Source organism: Anastrepha ludens, chromosome 5 (assembly GCF_028408465.1).
Source record: "Anastrepha ludens isolate Willacy chromosome 5, idAnaLude1.1, whole genome shotgun sequence".
Lineage (NCBI taxonomy): Eukaryota > Metazoa > Arthropoda > Insecta > Diptera > Tephritidae > Anastrepha > Anastrepha ludens.
Genome location: NC_071501.1, coordinates 126217773 through 126234825, shown reverse-complemented (window position 1 = coordinate 126234825; position 17053 = coordinate 126217773). Strand labels below are relative to the sequence as shown.

The 17053-nt window shown below is 34.8% G+C and overlaps 1 protein-coding gene across 3 annotated transcripts; it reads right to left on the bottom strand.

Moving 5' to 3' along the window:
* Positions 1 to 2514: 2514 nt before the first annotated feature.
* LOC128865120 (serine/threonine-protein phosphatase PP2A) lies at positions 2515 to 16798 on the bottom strand. Of its 3 annotated transcripts, none has more exons than XR_008454747.1 (5): positions 15833 to 16798; positions 4492 to 5055; positions 4232 to 4422; positions 3075 to 3405; positions 2934 to 2998 (listed from the first exon to the last, which is right to left on the bottom strand). XR_008454747.1 is itself a non-coding variant. In XM_054105112.1 (4 exons), exons 1-4 carry the CDS (start codon positions 15932 to 15934, stop codon positions 3333 to 3335), a joined length of 930 nt encoding a protein of 309 aa, XP_053961087.1. In that variant the 5' UTR covers positions 15935 to 16798; the 3' UTR covers positions 2515 to 3332. The 3 variants fall into 3 exon arrangements, 1 of the variants encoding a protein (XP_053961087.1); XR_008454748.1 differs by having other exon boundaries at positions 3090 to 3405; XM_054105112.1 differs by having other exon boundaries at positions 2515 to 3405.
* Positions 16799 to 17053: the final 255 nt, after the last annotated feature.

Genomic DNA, 17053 nt, shown 5'->3' with positions numbered 1-17053 from the left:
CTTTGTTTCGACTATTCAGTAGATGGTTTGTGTTTTAAAATTTTAAGAATCGGATACCAGGGTCTCGAGAAAGAGGCCAAAACGTGAACCCGGGTAACCCTAGGATGTGTTTGTACAATATGGGTAGCAACTGGAAGCTGTTGATGATTCTATAGTATAGAGTATTTTTGATGCCGCTCCGTGACTAGGGTCTCGAGATATCGCCCAAAATGTGGACCCCGATAACTTAAGGATGTGTTCGTACAATATGGGTAGCAAATGGGAGCTGTTGATGATTTCTATAGTATAGAGTATTTTTCATACCGTTCCGTGACTAGGGTCTCGAGATATAATCCAAAACGTGGACCCGGGTAACCCTAGGATGTGTTTGTACAATATGGGTAGCAAATGGAAGCTACTGATGATTCTATAGTATAGAGTATTTTTGATGCCGCTCCGTGGCTAGAGTCTCGAGATATCGCCCAAAATGTGGACCCCGATAACTTAAGGATGTGTTCGTACAATATGGGTAGCAAATGGGAGCTGTTGATGATTTCTATAGTATAGAGTATTTTTCATACCGTTCCGTGACTAGGGTCTCGAGATATAATCCAAAACGTGGGCCCGGGTAACCCTAGGATGTGTTTGTACAATATGGGTAGCAAATGGAAGCTGCTGATAATTCTATAGTATAGAGTATTTTTGATGCCGCTCCGTGACTAGGGTCTCGAGATATCGCCCAAAATGTGGACCTTTCCTGGGCCTACCGTTAGATGAGCCAGACGAAGACGACCGGTCTACCAACGGTCTAATTTAGAGATTTGTCTACAAATTTGGTGCTAATATTAATTTACATATCACAGTAAACGTACAATGTACACCCTATAGTTTTGTCGGGCATGTACCGTGAATCAGAAAACTTAGACCTAAACCGTTTGTTAAGGTTATAATCACTACTAGGCAAGGCTATACTTTTGATGTGTCCCACTTGGGGCGATGGAGGCGTTACAGATCTCCATATTTCCACACATTGGTCATATCACCTACTCCTTATCTCACTTTTCATATGAAATCAGCGTATAAATAATTTAAATTCTTTTGTTATTCTCGAAAAGCATGCATACAACACCTATTTGAAATAAAAGCAGTGACATAGAATCGAAATTTATACCGACGAAAAAATTTCTCAGAACGGGATTTTATTTTGTTTTATTTGTTGATTTAAGTTTATAAACAAACAGTTATCAACGAAAAGTAACAGTACTGCTCCACTCCGCATGTGGTCTATGTTTTCTTTTTCACAATATACTGGACCAGTCCGGTATGAGGTGTGAGAAACAGTCCCATGCGTTGGTTTTGGCAGCTCCGTGTTTTACTGTCCTCGGGACATTCATATTTAGTGTTAAAAGCATTCCGTGGCTTTTGTACAAATTTTCTCCGTTCTTTGGAACCAAATTAAACAATTTTGGTTCCATCATTCAAGGACTGACACTTCAGTAGCATTCCCCATATATTTATGGGGAATGTTAACGCTGTTACAAAAACATTATCTATCATTTTTGAACTGTCCAATTTACGTGCTCTTCAGCAATTTTCTTGTAGTCCGCACATGTCCTGGCGGCAGCAAGCTTATTTCTGATTGTTGGCGAGTTCATGTTAAGATTTAGTTCACTTCTTCATCTTTTTGGAGGTACATATAAGGGATTTTTCTCGAGCCAAAGCAAGTACTTTTCTCAGCTCTGGCTTCGAAATACCTTTTTGCGACCACTTAGTTCTCCATTTCGAGTCCATTTCTTAGGGTTAGCAATCATAAGTAAACGTATACGGGTGTAATATTAAAAAGTTTCAATTCCTCTTGCCACACACATATGTTCGTTGCACATATGTTGTGCTATTATATGAGAAATCAAAATATTAGGGTATATTCAATAACGCATTATAATGCGCAACGTACTTTTGCAGTGTTGGCAATGCGTTCAGAAATGCAAATATGGCAGTACTGCAAATGCATCGCGTTCCAAAACGCCATTTTTGTATCAAACGTCGCGCATTATTTGCAGGAAAAATTTTAATACTGCCAATCTATCAATTGCAACACTTGTCACATTGGCAGTGCTGCCAGCGCTGCAATTACTGCGCATTTATAATGCGTTTCTGAATATACCCTTAATTAGAATGGAAATCTTAATGCTTACGTTCATTAAATACACTTTATCCTTTATAATACATTTTTATTTTTCTCAGTTTAGCAATAAAATATTATTTATAATAAATTGTATTTCTTTTCACAATTTAGCAACTTAAATATTATTTTTCCTTTTTGTGTTTCGTTTCATTCTCAGTTTTAATATTTTTTATTCTCTAGTATTTTATTTTTATATTTTTAGTGTATATATGTGTTTTGTGTAAAGCTCTACAAGCTACAAACTCTTCATCTATCTTGCATTCGCTAGTCAGTTCGGTTCCAGTTCCAATTGTAGATTACGTGCCCCTGCCAGCCCGCTTACTTTCAGCTACCGACTTTAAGATGGTAGGTTTTATTTTTTTTTTGCCATAGTTTTTATTTTCGCATCTAAAGACAATGATCCTATTTTATCCTTGAATAATTTAATTGGGCGTAAAGGTTATGTCTATACACGATTTCTAGAAATTATATCTTTCTTAAAAATTTTAATTTAAATTTGTTTTGTATTAAATTACGAATTTAATTTATTAGTTTACTTTGTGTATTTATGTATTTTATCGGCTTCACTGCGTAACGTATTTTTTTAGTTGCATTAATGTTTGAATATTAAATATATTCATTTCTGTTATCTTCGCTTTTCCTCTTTAACGGTGATTACTTCGCGTTTTTTCTTCTAGAGAAATGATGGTCGAATGTGAGTCTATCCGAGCAAATGTTTTTAATTTTAAATAAAGAGTGCATAATATTTGGAGTTTTCGTTTGCACTTACTAAGGCTTTCCCCCATTCATAATTTGTTGCATTTTGGCTGCCTCTTGTAAGCCTCAAACTACCGCCTACAAAGTAAACACATATTTATAGGTTTCTTTCTTTCAAGTCTGCTGTTGCCTTATAATATATCGCGTCTAATACCGTTTGTAGTCTCACCCATTTCAGCAAGCAAATTGTCATCTTCCGATCAGTATATCTGCTAACATCTGGTGTTACATTCAGTTATTTCCTTTTACTTCAACTACATTGATTTTACTTATTTTTTATTGTTTCCTTCATTTCTTATGGTTGGAATTAAATTTATATAAATAATTTTGTATTTGTTGCCTTTTCTGCTGACCTTTTTTTTGCATTTATATAAATGTATGTATAATATATGTAAATGTGTGAAGAATTCTCTTATAGGAAATAATCTGGTGTTCTTCGTGTGACGTGTGGTTCACCACGACGAGGTGCTGGGTCAAATTGTAGGCTGCAAGATTCAAAGAAAATTTTATTTATTACATCAACTAAAATCAAAAAAATAAATAATAACATAACAACGGATAAATCAAACGTAATTTCAGAACAAAAAAGAACAGCTAAATTCGGTCCGGACTTGAGTTTATATACATTTTATTTAAGTTTAATTTTGGTTGGCTGCTAATGTTTGGAATCAAACACATATACAATTCGAGTTATGGCTTGCAACCTCAGAGGAACAGATAGAAATTTAGCGTTAACATATAAAAAAAATGGGCGTGGTTTCTATACGATCTCAATAACATTTATTTTGGATCTAATAATTTGGGAAGAACTATGTGTACCAAGTTTGGATGATCGAGATACACGCATTTACACAAAAGTGGCAAGACACCACCTATTTTGAAAAATTTTGCTTGCGAAGTTTTTTTTTTTTTAGTTCATTTGTATGCAGTTGATTAACTTTGCTTCGTTTATAGCAGAGATATCAGCAGATTTTTTTTTTTTTTTTTTTTGAAATTATCGTTATATGGAACATGGGCATGTTTATTGATCGATTTTGCCCAAATTTCATACCAAAAAAGTAATATATGAATCGAGTTCCATGGAAATATATTAAATTTTACCGAATTGTCGTGCGCACGAGGGGACAGACAGACATTAAGTCCTCTCATCATTCTGAGCATTTTGGTATACATATCTCTATATCTATTTCGATTCCTTTAAGGCGTTACAAGCAACCCTTATTTGAACAAAATTATGATACTCTCGGGAAAAGGTGCACGGGTATAGTTAAAGATGTGCAATTTATCACTCACGTTTTTTTTTTTACTTACAATGAAAACTTAAGTGAATCATCTAATTCCATTAGAGCCGCTTGATTACCGCAGCGATAGCAATAATTTGGCGCAGAGAATATTGTAACAACATTCCGATCATGGCACCAATTGTATCCTTCCATGACCAACTGATGAGCGCGTGATACCAGTGTCAGTCCATTTGTATTGTTGAACGTTTCCGAAATATCCTGTTAATTATAATTTCAATAATTACAAACTGCAAACATGCATAAGTGTTGTGATCTGCGTTAACATACCTGACCAAATGTGTAGCCGGCACCACGTGGTGAAATGCCCCAGCCGCCCCTGTCGTCAGGATCGGACCACAGTAAATCGCACATGGGGCCCTCGTGTGGCACCTCTTGAAGTCGATCCAGAGCACGGATATGATCCAAACTGTCGATTGATGGACTGAGACCGCCATGTAAACAAAATATTTGGCCATCGACTAATGCCGTCAGTGGTAAGTAATCAAACAGATCGGTAAAATACTTCCAAACGTTTGCATTTCCATACTTTCGCAGGCATTCATCGTAGAATCCGTAAACTTGCGTAATTTGTCGGGACTCATGGTTGCCGCGCAGAATTGTAATTCTTTCCCGATAACGTACTTTTAATGCCACAAGCAAAGTGACCGTTTCCACCGAATAGTACCCACGATCAACATAATCACCCATAAACAAGTAATTTGTGTCGGGAGATTTGCCGCCTATCCGGAAGAGTTCCATTAAGTCATGAAACTGTCCGTGTACATCTCCACACACTGTGACCGGACATTTCACCTCCTGAACATTTGATTCCTTTGAAAGGATCTCCTTCGCCTGTTGAGTGGACAGATAAGAAGTAGTAATTAATACCAAACATGTACGTACACATAGTAGAAAAAGTCTGCGTTCACCTATGCAAATATTCTTTGCATTAGAAAAAGTTCAAAACAATAAATATTTCAGACATTTTTTTAATGAGTTTTATTTAGTTCACTTAAACGTAACTATCACACATATTTCGCTACCAATAACAAAATCAAATTTAAAATGAGATCACATAAAATTAAAAAGGCAATTCAAACTAAACGGAAAAAGTTTGCGTTCACTTCAATAATAATAAAATAAAAGGCTTAAGATCATAGAAATGTTTTAAAATTAATAGCTAGTTGGATATCCACGCCTTTTTATGACTTCTAGAAGGCGTCTTTTCATTGATCCAACTAGTTTGGCTGTTATTTCTGGACTTATGGCTTCCCATTCCTCTTTAAGCTCGTTCTTAAGCATTTCCTTGCTAGTTATTGTACGCTTTCGTATTTTTTTTTCTAGAACGTCCCATAAGTGCTCAATGGGGTTAAGGTCAGGTGACTGTGGGGGTGTGCGAAGTTGTTTTGGAACATTATACAACAACCACAACCTAACAATCTCTGCTGTGTGTTTCGGGTCGTTGTCCTGTTGGAAAACAAATCTTTCACCGAGTCCCAGTTTGATTGCACTTTCTTTCAAATTCGTTTTTAAAATATCGAGATAATCATGCCTGTTCATTATCGACTCAATAAACTGTATATTTCCAACGCCCGAACTAGCCATACACCCCCATATCATGGCACCTCCTCCCCCATGCTTTACCGCAGGTACCAGATTTTGCTTTCCAAGTGCCGTTCCGTTTTTCCTCCAAATAATTTTACGACCTTTTATCCCGAAAATGCAAAACATACTCTCATCTGAAAAAATCACACTATTCCAAAACTCTGGTGGCTTGTTTACGTATTCCTTGGCGAAAGCCATCCGCTTAAGTCGATTTACTCGCGATATGAAGGGTTTTTTTCGGGCCACTCTGCCGTGAATCCGATTCTTTTTAGAATTTTTTTTACTGTATCTGGATGTACTTTCTTTTGGTATTTTACTTCTATGTCTTTTGAAATTTGGCTTGCTGTTAGTCGTGAATTAGACTTCACAAGAATAGTTATGTTGCGTTCTTCTCTTTCCGTCAGTTTTTTTGGACGCCCAGAACGAGGCTTAGACTCCAAACAATTCGTTTGCTTGAAGTTGTTTATCACTCTTTGGACCGAGGAGTATTGCCTCCCAACAATTTTCGCGATTTCCCGAAAGCTCTTACTATTTTGCCACAAACTTACAATGATTTTCCTATCACCAATATCTATTTCTTTTCGCATTTGGTCCACAGTAACAAAAAATGTATTTCTAATATCAATTTTTCCCTCTTTAGATTTGTTCTTAACCGCGTCAACTACATGAATGATTTAAAATTAAATTTAACGTAATTGCCATGCAAATATCGTCACTATTCGAAATGAACGCACACTTTTTCTGCTCAGCCTATTTAAGAAACTGTGCTACAATCCCGTTATCTGAACACGACGCAGCTCAAACTCCAAAAAATTTTGTTCATACCCTCTACGAATAATTTTCTTTGAAATAAGTGAAAAGAAATAACTGAGAGTTTTAAAATAAACACGTTAAACAATTTTAATACAATACTTTATAACAGTGGGTGAACGCAGACCTTTTCTACCATGTGTATGTATGTACTTAAACGCATATAAATTTAAATTGCGATTTCTACATTTATTGTCTCCCAGGTATATTGATAATTGAGCTCAAGAAATTCGATAGTAAATTTTAAAATACCACTACAACTGTGATCTGAGTATAGCGAATGGCGTGTTATCTGCAGATACAATATAAAGAGAAAAACTTTGATTTGCCTAAGAACACAACGCTTGGAAATATTATATGGCGTTTTATCTGCAGTTACAATATAAAGAGAAAAACTTTGATTTCCCTAAGAACATTATTGGAAATATTATATAATTTGATATTTTTGTAATTCTTTTGACTTTTTATTTAATAAATGATATAGCGGTGATTATTTACTCAAAATCATCTTCTTTTATATAATTTTATTTTTGCCTTATTTCGCTTAAAAATATCACAACTTAGTTAATACGCTTAGTATTGCGTATACTTATATACAGTGCCTGCTCGCTAATCCGAAGGTGTGTAATCCGAATTATCCAGTAATCCGAATTGAATTTATGACGCATTACGTGCTCTATAGTCCGCTTTCGTTGCAAGCTCGCTAAACCGAATTTTTGTTTTTTTTTTATTTTTGAGTCTGTTTTTTTACAAAATCATGAACGGAATTTTAAAACTAACGGGACATTATTGAAATGCAGAGCCTTCTATGTATGTAAGTGTGTATTTATCTTGTTGCGAATAGTTTAGTTGTGGTATTAGTCGCGAAAACATCAATTTAAATAACATGGCAAAAAAACGTGCACATAAAACACTGTCATTAGCTGATAAGCTTAAAATAATAGAAGAAGTAAATCGTGGACAATCAGGAAAAGTTTTAGCAAAGAAATTTGGTATAGCTTCAACAATTTGCGACATAAAAAGAAATGCTGAAAATATTAAAAAGTAAAAAACCTGTGTAAAAAATGTATTCTATAAATATTACTGTACATACATATTTATTCTTTTATAAAATTTGCTCAGAATTCTGATGCCAAACTTTTAAAACAGCGCAAGACACTCAAATCGGGAGAGAATGAAGAATTAGAGATTAAGTTGTATGCTTGGTTTGAAGAGAAGCGGTCACGGCATCAAAGCTAAACGACAAAAAGCTAAATCGTTTCCACGACAGTCGGTTCTACGTTACTGAAACGACCCGGATCTATATCCGGTCAAGGACTGTCACTCCAGCAGCATTCCCCGTATGTAAGTATGGGGAATGTTTATGCTGCTACAACAACAACAACAACAACAACAAAAAGCTAAATCACTTCATCAAAAAATGTATCCGAATCAAACATTTCACGCTAGTGACGGATGGTTGCAAAAATTTTAAGAAGCGATTTTCTGTGCGAACTTTGAAAATATGCGGCGAATCCTTATCTGCTAGACCTGATCTTGTACCTGATTTTCAAAATAAGCTCTATGACATTATCGAGACTGAAAATCTGATTGACGACCAAATTTACAATGCTGATGAGTCTAGACTCTTTTGGAAAATATTTCCAGAAAAAACTTTAGTGCATTGTAAAGAAAAGTCTGCTCCTGGTACCAAAATGAGCAAAGAGAGAATCACCTTCTTGTGATGTGCTAACAAATCTGGAACTCACAAGCTTAACATTGCTGTGTTTGGGAAATCAAAAAATCCAAGTTCGTTTAAAAAACAACATATTGTTGAATATTACGCATCGAAAAATGCATGGATGACAACATATATTTTTACTGAATGGTTTTTTAAATCGTTTATACTACAGGTAAAAGACTATCAAATTGAAAATAATTTGCCCAAAAAAGCTTTATTGTTATTGGGTAATGCGAAGTGTCATGGAGAGCCGCTGGTATCTGAATGTGGGCAATATAAAACTATGTTTTTACCCCCAAATTGTACTAGTATTATTCAACCCATGGATCAGAACGCGATACGACTAACTAAGCTGTTTTACAAAAAAGATCTCTTGTGTGAATTGGTAAGCTCTGTAGCGGATGATTCAGACATTTTTTTTAAACAATTCAGTTTAAAGGACGCTTGTGAATTGCTTAAACGATCTTGGGACAGGGTGCCCAATTCTTCTATTAAGTCTTGTTGGAAGCATATTCATTCTCAGAGGTGGGCTTCAGATGATAACATCCCTCTATCATTGTTACAACAAGAGTTGCCAGAGAATGATCATGTTGAAGAAACAGAAGAATTTCGCACAATAACCAACTTATTTCACCGCAACAATGACGCGCATATTTCTGAAGATGAAGTTCTTAGCTGGATTATGAACTCTGACAATACTTCGTGTAGTAGTTCAGAGTCAGACATAGAAAATGTGGAACCAGAGCCTTTAATTACGAAACACGTTAAAAATCGTGAAGCTCTACAGGCCTTCAATAGATTGGGCAAAGGAACGAGGTCTGCAATCAGATTACATATTAATGCTAAAAGAATTGGGGAACAAGGCTGTAGAAGCATGTGCACTGAAAGAAAAGCAAACCTACATCACTAATTATCTAGTTTAAAAAAAAAGCGTAATATGTAAATACATACATGCACATATGTATGTATTTATAAAAATCTTTAATTTTTTCATTGTCGATTAATAAAAATAAAATAAATTTGTTTTGAGATCCTGGCTTTTGTTTTATTTTCGAATATACTGAATTATAAGCATAATAACAGCACATCCAGTAATCCGAATATCTCGTTAATCCGAATCAGGGTCTGCAATCATTAATTCGGATTAGCGAGCTGGCGCTGTACTTATATTTACATATTCATGTATTTGATTTATAACATAGAGTTGGGCAAAACGATCATATTTGAATAATCGCCATGATTTCGGGCTAGTTCTCAAGCTTAGGTAAAGGATGAATGCAAAGGGATTGCCATAAAGAGTCATTAAGTAGTCATAAGTTTTCAATTATATTACATCATAACGGCTTTACTATAGGGTAGTCCACATAATGGTTTCTTTTTTTAATTCAAAACAATTACTAAAAAATCCATATTCTCTTTAAGGCCATGAATCATTAATGAATTGTTCGAATAACTTCGGCCCTTCACGGCACTCGCAGCTCTGATGTAGGCAATTTGAATGTTGTTATTGTAGCAGCTTACTAAACTCTGGTAGTGCAGTGTAGTCAACGGTCGTCTTCGTGTAACTCATCAGCGGTACACTCAGGAAACCTGCTGCGTCGACAGGTTGTGTACTCACATGCTGGACATATATTGCGTAAGTCGGGGTCGATTCTGGATAAATAGGGGTTAACCTACTACAATATCCACAACGTCAAAGTTACGCGGGTCTCGCGAGTCAACTCAAGTTCTTCGTCTGCAAAAGGTGGAGGTTGGACTCCGATAACGGCATTGAGGGGTCGGGAGTTTAGGAAGGTGGCTAGGGTCTCCCGATGAATGTCGTTTAATGTGTGTATGTATACTGCCCTGTCCAGTAGTTGTAATTGTGTTTTGTAATGGATCTCGTCAGTGTAGTTGAAGAGATGCCCCCTGACGTGCCTGGGAGGTGGTCACCGCTCCAAAATCGGCACCATAGTCTTTTCGACGACCATGTTCGGGTTTTCCGTATCCCCAGATGTAGTAAGTTTTCTTGTTTACACAGCCACCAAAATGAAAGTAGGCTTCGTCGGAAAAATATTACGCACTGTTTGGGCAACACAACATTGAAAAATAATCAGTAAAACCTGGAAAGTTTCACGAACAGCTAATAGTTTGGTTACATTGAAAACAAAAAAGTTGGACCTCACCTAGTGTGTTCTCCAAACTTACTACTTCTTCCATATCTAATTATATTTTCTTTTTCCAAAGCCAAGTTACTTTTCTGATTTGCTGAGCTCAATCAGCTGTTTCCCAAGAAGAAACCAAGAATGATAGATTACTAGATTACAAGATTACGATGACCTTGAACGTAATACTGGTTGTGACATAACAATAAATAAAAAACAAAGAGAACGCCGTTGTAGGGAAATTCGCTCGTGAATAACAATAAAAATTAAAAACGTTGCAACTTTAAAATGTCTACAAGTAATACGTTATTACGTCAGCAAATCAGCGTATTCTGTCAACTTCACTGAGAGCTGGAAAGCGGTCATTCCTGTATTCTTCTCACGGTTAACAGAAATTAACAAAAAAGCGATATTTAAATTGAAAATAAGTAGAAATTGAACTATTACTAATTATTAAATGCATCTAATAAAGTTCCTTAGTGGCTCTTAAACTGGATTTGGTAACCAAAGCAAACAAAGTCGACGTATTTTATTTCATACTTCTAATAATAATAAACTACAAAATTAATAATCTTCTTCTTAATCGGCGTATCCATGCTGAATGTTCGCGATTACATACAAACGTCATTAAGATCTTAGTCGTACGGTTGTCAGGTCATATTATTAATGACGTCATTATATTTTTGTCTGTTTTTCGCTGCTGCTGTTAGTTCGCCGATTAATAATAATTTAAAAAGGAAAATACCAATACCCATTAAAAAATCTTCACATAAAAATCATCTAGCATCGGCATAAAATAATATTGCAATACTCGTCAAGAATGTACTGACACTATTGTTACTATACTAAATTTTGTGAGGGTTAATGAAAATGTTCTTGAAAAAATAGCAGTTTGCCAACAGGAAGAAGGAAATAGGAACAAATATAATATATTTGTATGTATTTTTTGTTTTAAAGGAAGTGATTGGTATTATATGTTGTCGCTAAATAATAATAATAATAATAATAATATATGTTGTATTTAAACTAAATAGTTGCTTGTCACAAAACAAAGAACATATGTATGTATTGTCTATAATATACACATGTATTTATTATACTCGCCCCACATTCTGGCCTGTGAACGTAGAGATGATCATACATACTATATTACGACGGGCAACCATAAATATGCCGTAAAAATATGATTATAAGTGTTTCAAATATTCACAAAATAATAATAAAAAAATATGTATAATTAACATGAAAAACCACGTCTCAAAAAGTATGCGCCTAAAAACTAAAGAACTAAAAATCCATTCCATTTCATTCAAAAAAGTGCAAAAACACCGGTAAAAGTAAAATAATAGGGATCTTCACATCGAGCTCGTTACTAGGCAGCTTGATGTCAATTGCTTTTTTTAATTCCAACGAGCGCAAAGTAACGATACGTCACGGTGGCAAGCTTTTTATCAGTAGGTGGCAAAATGGCAATCAGTTGTTTCTTTATTGTCATTTGATCTCCTGACCATCAGTTTAAATTTAAAATGTCAACTAGTCCAGAAAAACGGTAAGGAGTTATTTTTATAGTGAAAAATTTTATTTTTCAAGGATATTTTTTACAGTGGATGAAACAAAGCTAATTCGGGAGAGATTCAGCTTTGCAAAAGAGATAAGGAAAAAAGATCATTCACAGCAAAACACATTTGCCGACCTGCCAACTAACAAAGCAGGGCGTATTCATTATGTAAGTATAGAATTAAAAATGCTTCAATATTTATTTATTTATTTATTATTAAAGTCAAAACATACAACCATAGGTTTTTGTCCCTGAAATATATCAAGCTCGATGGCTATACACAAGTCAAACTAAATGGTGCTGTGGTTAAATATGTGGACAATGTTAAAAATTTAGGGGTTACATTTAATAGAACTTTGACATGGAGCAACCAAATCTTTACTGTCATAGGCAAAGTTTATGGTATGCTCCGAAATTTATGGACAACTCAATATCTTACACCACTGCTACTAGCTAAAACGTATTTGTAACCATCGTTACTGTATGGTTGTGAGTTATATACTCCTTGTGATAGTGTGTGTCGTAGTAAGCTTAATGTTTTGTATAACAACATTGCAAGATACGTGTACTGTAAAAAACGTTATGACCATATTTCTGTATTTGCGAAAAAAATTGCTTCCGTATGCTTTTACGACTTGCTTAGGTTTAAATGTTTAGTTTTACTCCACAAGATCATAAACACTCAGAAACCCAGATACCTCAAAGATCGACTTATGCCTTCAAAGTCCTGCCGTTCGTTAAACTTAGTCCCGATGAAATACAGTTGTTTGGTGACTGAACGTCAATACTTTGTGTTCTCTGCCCGTCCTTGGAATACCTTACCTTACAAAATTAAACGTATAAAAGAAAGCTCGTGTTTCAAAAATAAATTGCTTCGCTATCTTGCCGAAAACTGCTGAATGTACTCAAATGGATCCACATTATTTAAATCTCTTCCTATTAATCTCTACTCCTACTACTACTATTTTTACCTTACTTTCCCTTTAATACTTTCTCCAACTTATACTTCTTTACTACTATCTGTAATTTTAATTTTAATTTTGATTTTACTGCTACCCCTTTTATGTAAACTATTCTTAAGGTCAATCATTGTAAAAATAATCTATGTTTTGACTTTAATAATAAATAAATAAAATAAATAAAAATAACAAAAATTTTGGATGAATTCTCAAAAGGATATGATTTCCTCTTATCCGTCACAGGTAAAAAATTTACATCGTCCATTTCTAAGTGGCAGCATCCTGCATGAGATGGTTGTCCGCTCAAGAGAGAAACTATTTTTAAATTCTTAAGGATTTTCGTGACATGGAAAAAAGTGGCAGCTTAATAGACCCGTTGCGGCAGCACATTTAACTGACAGCTAGATAGTAGAGTTATTTTTGAGTAGAAAGTCCCACATACATGCCGCAATACATTCCGGCGCAAATGGCATATGTTTAAAGGGCTGGAATTTAGAACAATGTATATTTTGGAATTTATGGCAAACTATAATGTTTTTTTTAATGAAACTTGGTGGAGATGTTAGTGAGGTGTTAAGGAACACTCTTTATAACTTTAAATTATTCGGGAAATAATATTTTTTTAATTATTTACATTCAAAATGCCCTCGGGAACTTCACTTTAATTTGCCACATTACACTCTATATTTTTAACATTTCACTAAAATTCACCAAATATACACTCACACGCGTGTTTTCACCGATTTTTATGCTAATATTCTAATTATATCTATTAAAATTAAATGCAAATTCATTTGCCTATGCAATCACATTTCAATTTTAAGCGCGAATAAGAAGAAGATTGGAATGCCAACAGTATGGTGTTGCCGGATGCCTGCAAATGAAAACAAAAAATAAGTTCTTGAGTTTAGTGTTAATCATGGGGGTCGGGTCGGGGTTATTGTGCCTCCTTACTACATACACGCATATGACGTTTTAATTTTGGGTTCAATGGTTTTAACACGGAAGGGAGTTCTACCCAAAAATACTGTGGATTGCGTAGCCGGAGTAGGACTGATGAGGGTTATTTTTTTGGAGCGCGTTCGAAGGCCGCCCACGCGAAAAATAGTTCTAAGCAAAAATACTGCGGATTGCGTAGCCGGAGTTGGACTGATGAGGGTTATTTTTTTGAAGCGCGGCCGAAGGCCACCCACGCGATAAGCAGTTCTACGCAAAAATACTGAGTTAATTCATTTAATTTTAATTACTCTATTACTTTTTGTGATACGCTTAATACCATTGTTTTTAAGTTTAAATGCGTTGTACGTTTTTATTTTGATAAATATTTCTCAACTTTAAATTAGGGCAAAAAATACTGCAGTTTTTCAATGAACCTTCCACCGAACATCCCTGCGAGCGAATTTCGTTTTCATTTCAGGTGTATGGCAACACCAACTTTTCGCTAAATTAGAGAACTTTAACATTAAATTACTTAAAAACTATAAGCCTCCGGCAGGTTCTGTTTTCAGTTTTAAGATGGGGATACACCCCTCTATCACCCCCTTTTTACCGTTTTTTCCAAAGCGATATACATTATACTAAAGTTTTTCCGGTATTCTAAACACCTATCCTCTCATTGTTATTAAAACTCTAACAAGAAAGAATACACGTATTTGTGTTAGTATACTGCTTTGTTTTTTTTTTTCATTCAGTTCGATTTGTTCGCGTCTAGTGACACACTATTTCAGGTATTTTTAATTCGGTTGCGCCGTTAGGAGTTTTGCAATTTATAAATGCAATTTAAATTATGGATTTATTGTACATACAAGAGTTTGAGACGTGATGAGTTTATGTGATAAGTACACTTGTTAATTTGGATATAAGACAAATTTTGCGAACAAAAACTATTAAAGTAATGGTTAATTTTAGCAAAATTAACACTAAACCAATATTTTCTGTATTTCCTAATCTTTAGTACGAAATAGTGATGGGGCATCGTACAAACGCTTATCTATAATAGTTTTTATCTAAATATTTTCGCTAACATCCTATTTATACTCGTGTTCCATATAAATTAAATGCATCCGTATGTACAAGTGGTACGTCGTGTATGCACTCTACATAACCTCAAACGCCCCATAATAAATTTTCCCTAAACATATTCAAGCAATTGATTCAGAAGTCTGCCTCTATTGAAGAGAACTACATGTAGAAATTTAGCATATGGCGAAATTTCTATTTTTAAATTTTGCTTGATGTTTTCAGCGGAAATTTGTTCGGTGTAACTGGTTCAAATTAATATATCAAACCCAAATCAATTAACATGAAACGTATGCTATTTGGAAAACTGGTAAATCTGAAAGCAATTAAGGTATATTTTACAACATATAGGAGCTTCTAAAACAGGGTTTTGCTAACATCGGAGATAAGATTTTTTTTTTTTTTTTCAGTAAGGAGATTCATTTGTGTCCCTTAATAAAATCATAACTTTTCGTTCTTACACCACCGCACATTGCCATCCCCTTCGCACTAGTAACTTTCATGTCGCACATCTTCTTCTGACTACTCGCCCATTTGCAAGATGGCTGACGCATTAACGAAGCATTTTGCGTGAGTGAGCAAGTTATAATGCTAGCTTATTACCAGCATACAAGCAAGTGCGTCAGACAAGAGCGCACATCATATAATTTTCAGAAATTTCTTTGAATGTTTGTATGTTAAGACGATCCGAAAAGGTAACGGCAGCAAGTAATGGTCTACGCCAAACAATTCATGTATTGATATTCCAATTCTCTCAATTTCAACTTCTTTAAATGCAGTGATTTGCAAATCATCTCAAATTAACTAAACTTACCTTATCGCACAAGGTTCGCACTTGTGTTTCCGTCAATTGATTGCATTCGTTCAACTGCTCAATCCATTGATCCAGATCTTTTGTTGTTGCTTTATCCTCCATCGCAGTCGAAGAGGAGGAAAAAGTCTCGTCAATCTTCGTGGATTCAATTTTGACGGCTTTTTACTAACACGGAGACAAGAAAAAATCGGGAGTGTTTTCCAAAATATTTCTTTGGATAATTTAAAAAAATAAACTAAATCAAAACTCGCTTTTTTAATATGCAAATTTTAGCTAATATAATAGACAAACACCAACTATCAATTCAAAGACAACCGCACGAATGAAAATTACCCGACGACTGACTCAACGAATCACATAAACGAGCAAACAGCAACGAGCAACCAGCGACACGGCACTATCCACTTTACCCTATACAATTTGCAATTTGACAAGGGCGAACAGCTTCTTCGCTCGCTCCCACTTTTCACTCTTTCTTGCTTAATATCCACAAACTAGGATCGTTTCAATCAACGAATCCACGAATCCACGAGTACTCGTACTTCACGACAAATGGTAATTCAATCAGTGAACTTCAAAAATCCACAACCCCAAAAAAATATGATGGTATTTAAGATTTCCATTCAGGTTTGTTGACTACGTTTTCATTTCGTATTGCATATATCGCATCAATCAAGAGCAATATTATTTTAATTTATTGTTCCTTCTCAAATCAAAATAACACTTCATGTGGCACTCTTTATTCGTATCGACCTTGTAAACGGGCCTTCTTTTAAATTAGTCCTGCTATAGATAATACACTATTATTATTCGCTTAAAGTTTGTCACGACTTCCACAAAAGCACACTTTAATTAATAAAGCTCGAATTGTTTAATTTTCGATTTTACAAAGATTTTTATGGATTTTTCTTCAATTTTATCGAGGATGGATGAAGTGTGTTTGATTGAAATGGCAAGTAGCTTGTGTAGTAGAGTTCAGATATTTTTTTAGAAGCATTGCCATATTGAAAAACTAAAGGCGAACAGTAAAGGCGAAAGCCTAAGTTTTCTGATAAAGATATATGTAAATGAACATCAATAAAAAATAGACAAAGGCGGAATTGTTGAAACCGTATTTTCCCTTAGTTGTTATCAGAAGCATATGTAACAACTTTAATATTTGCAAGTCGAAAAAGTTAAACTAAATAAGTTGTGGCAATATTTGCGTAAATGGTAAATTTT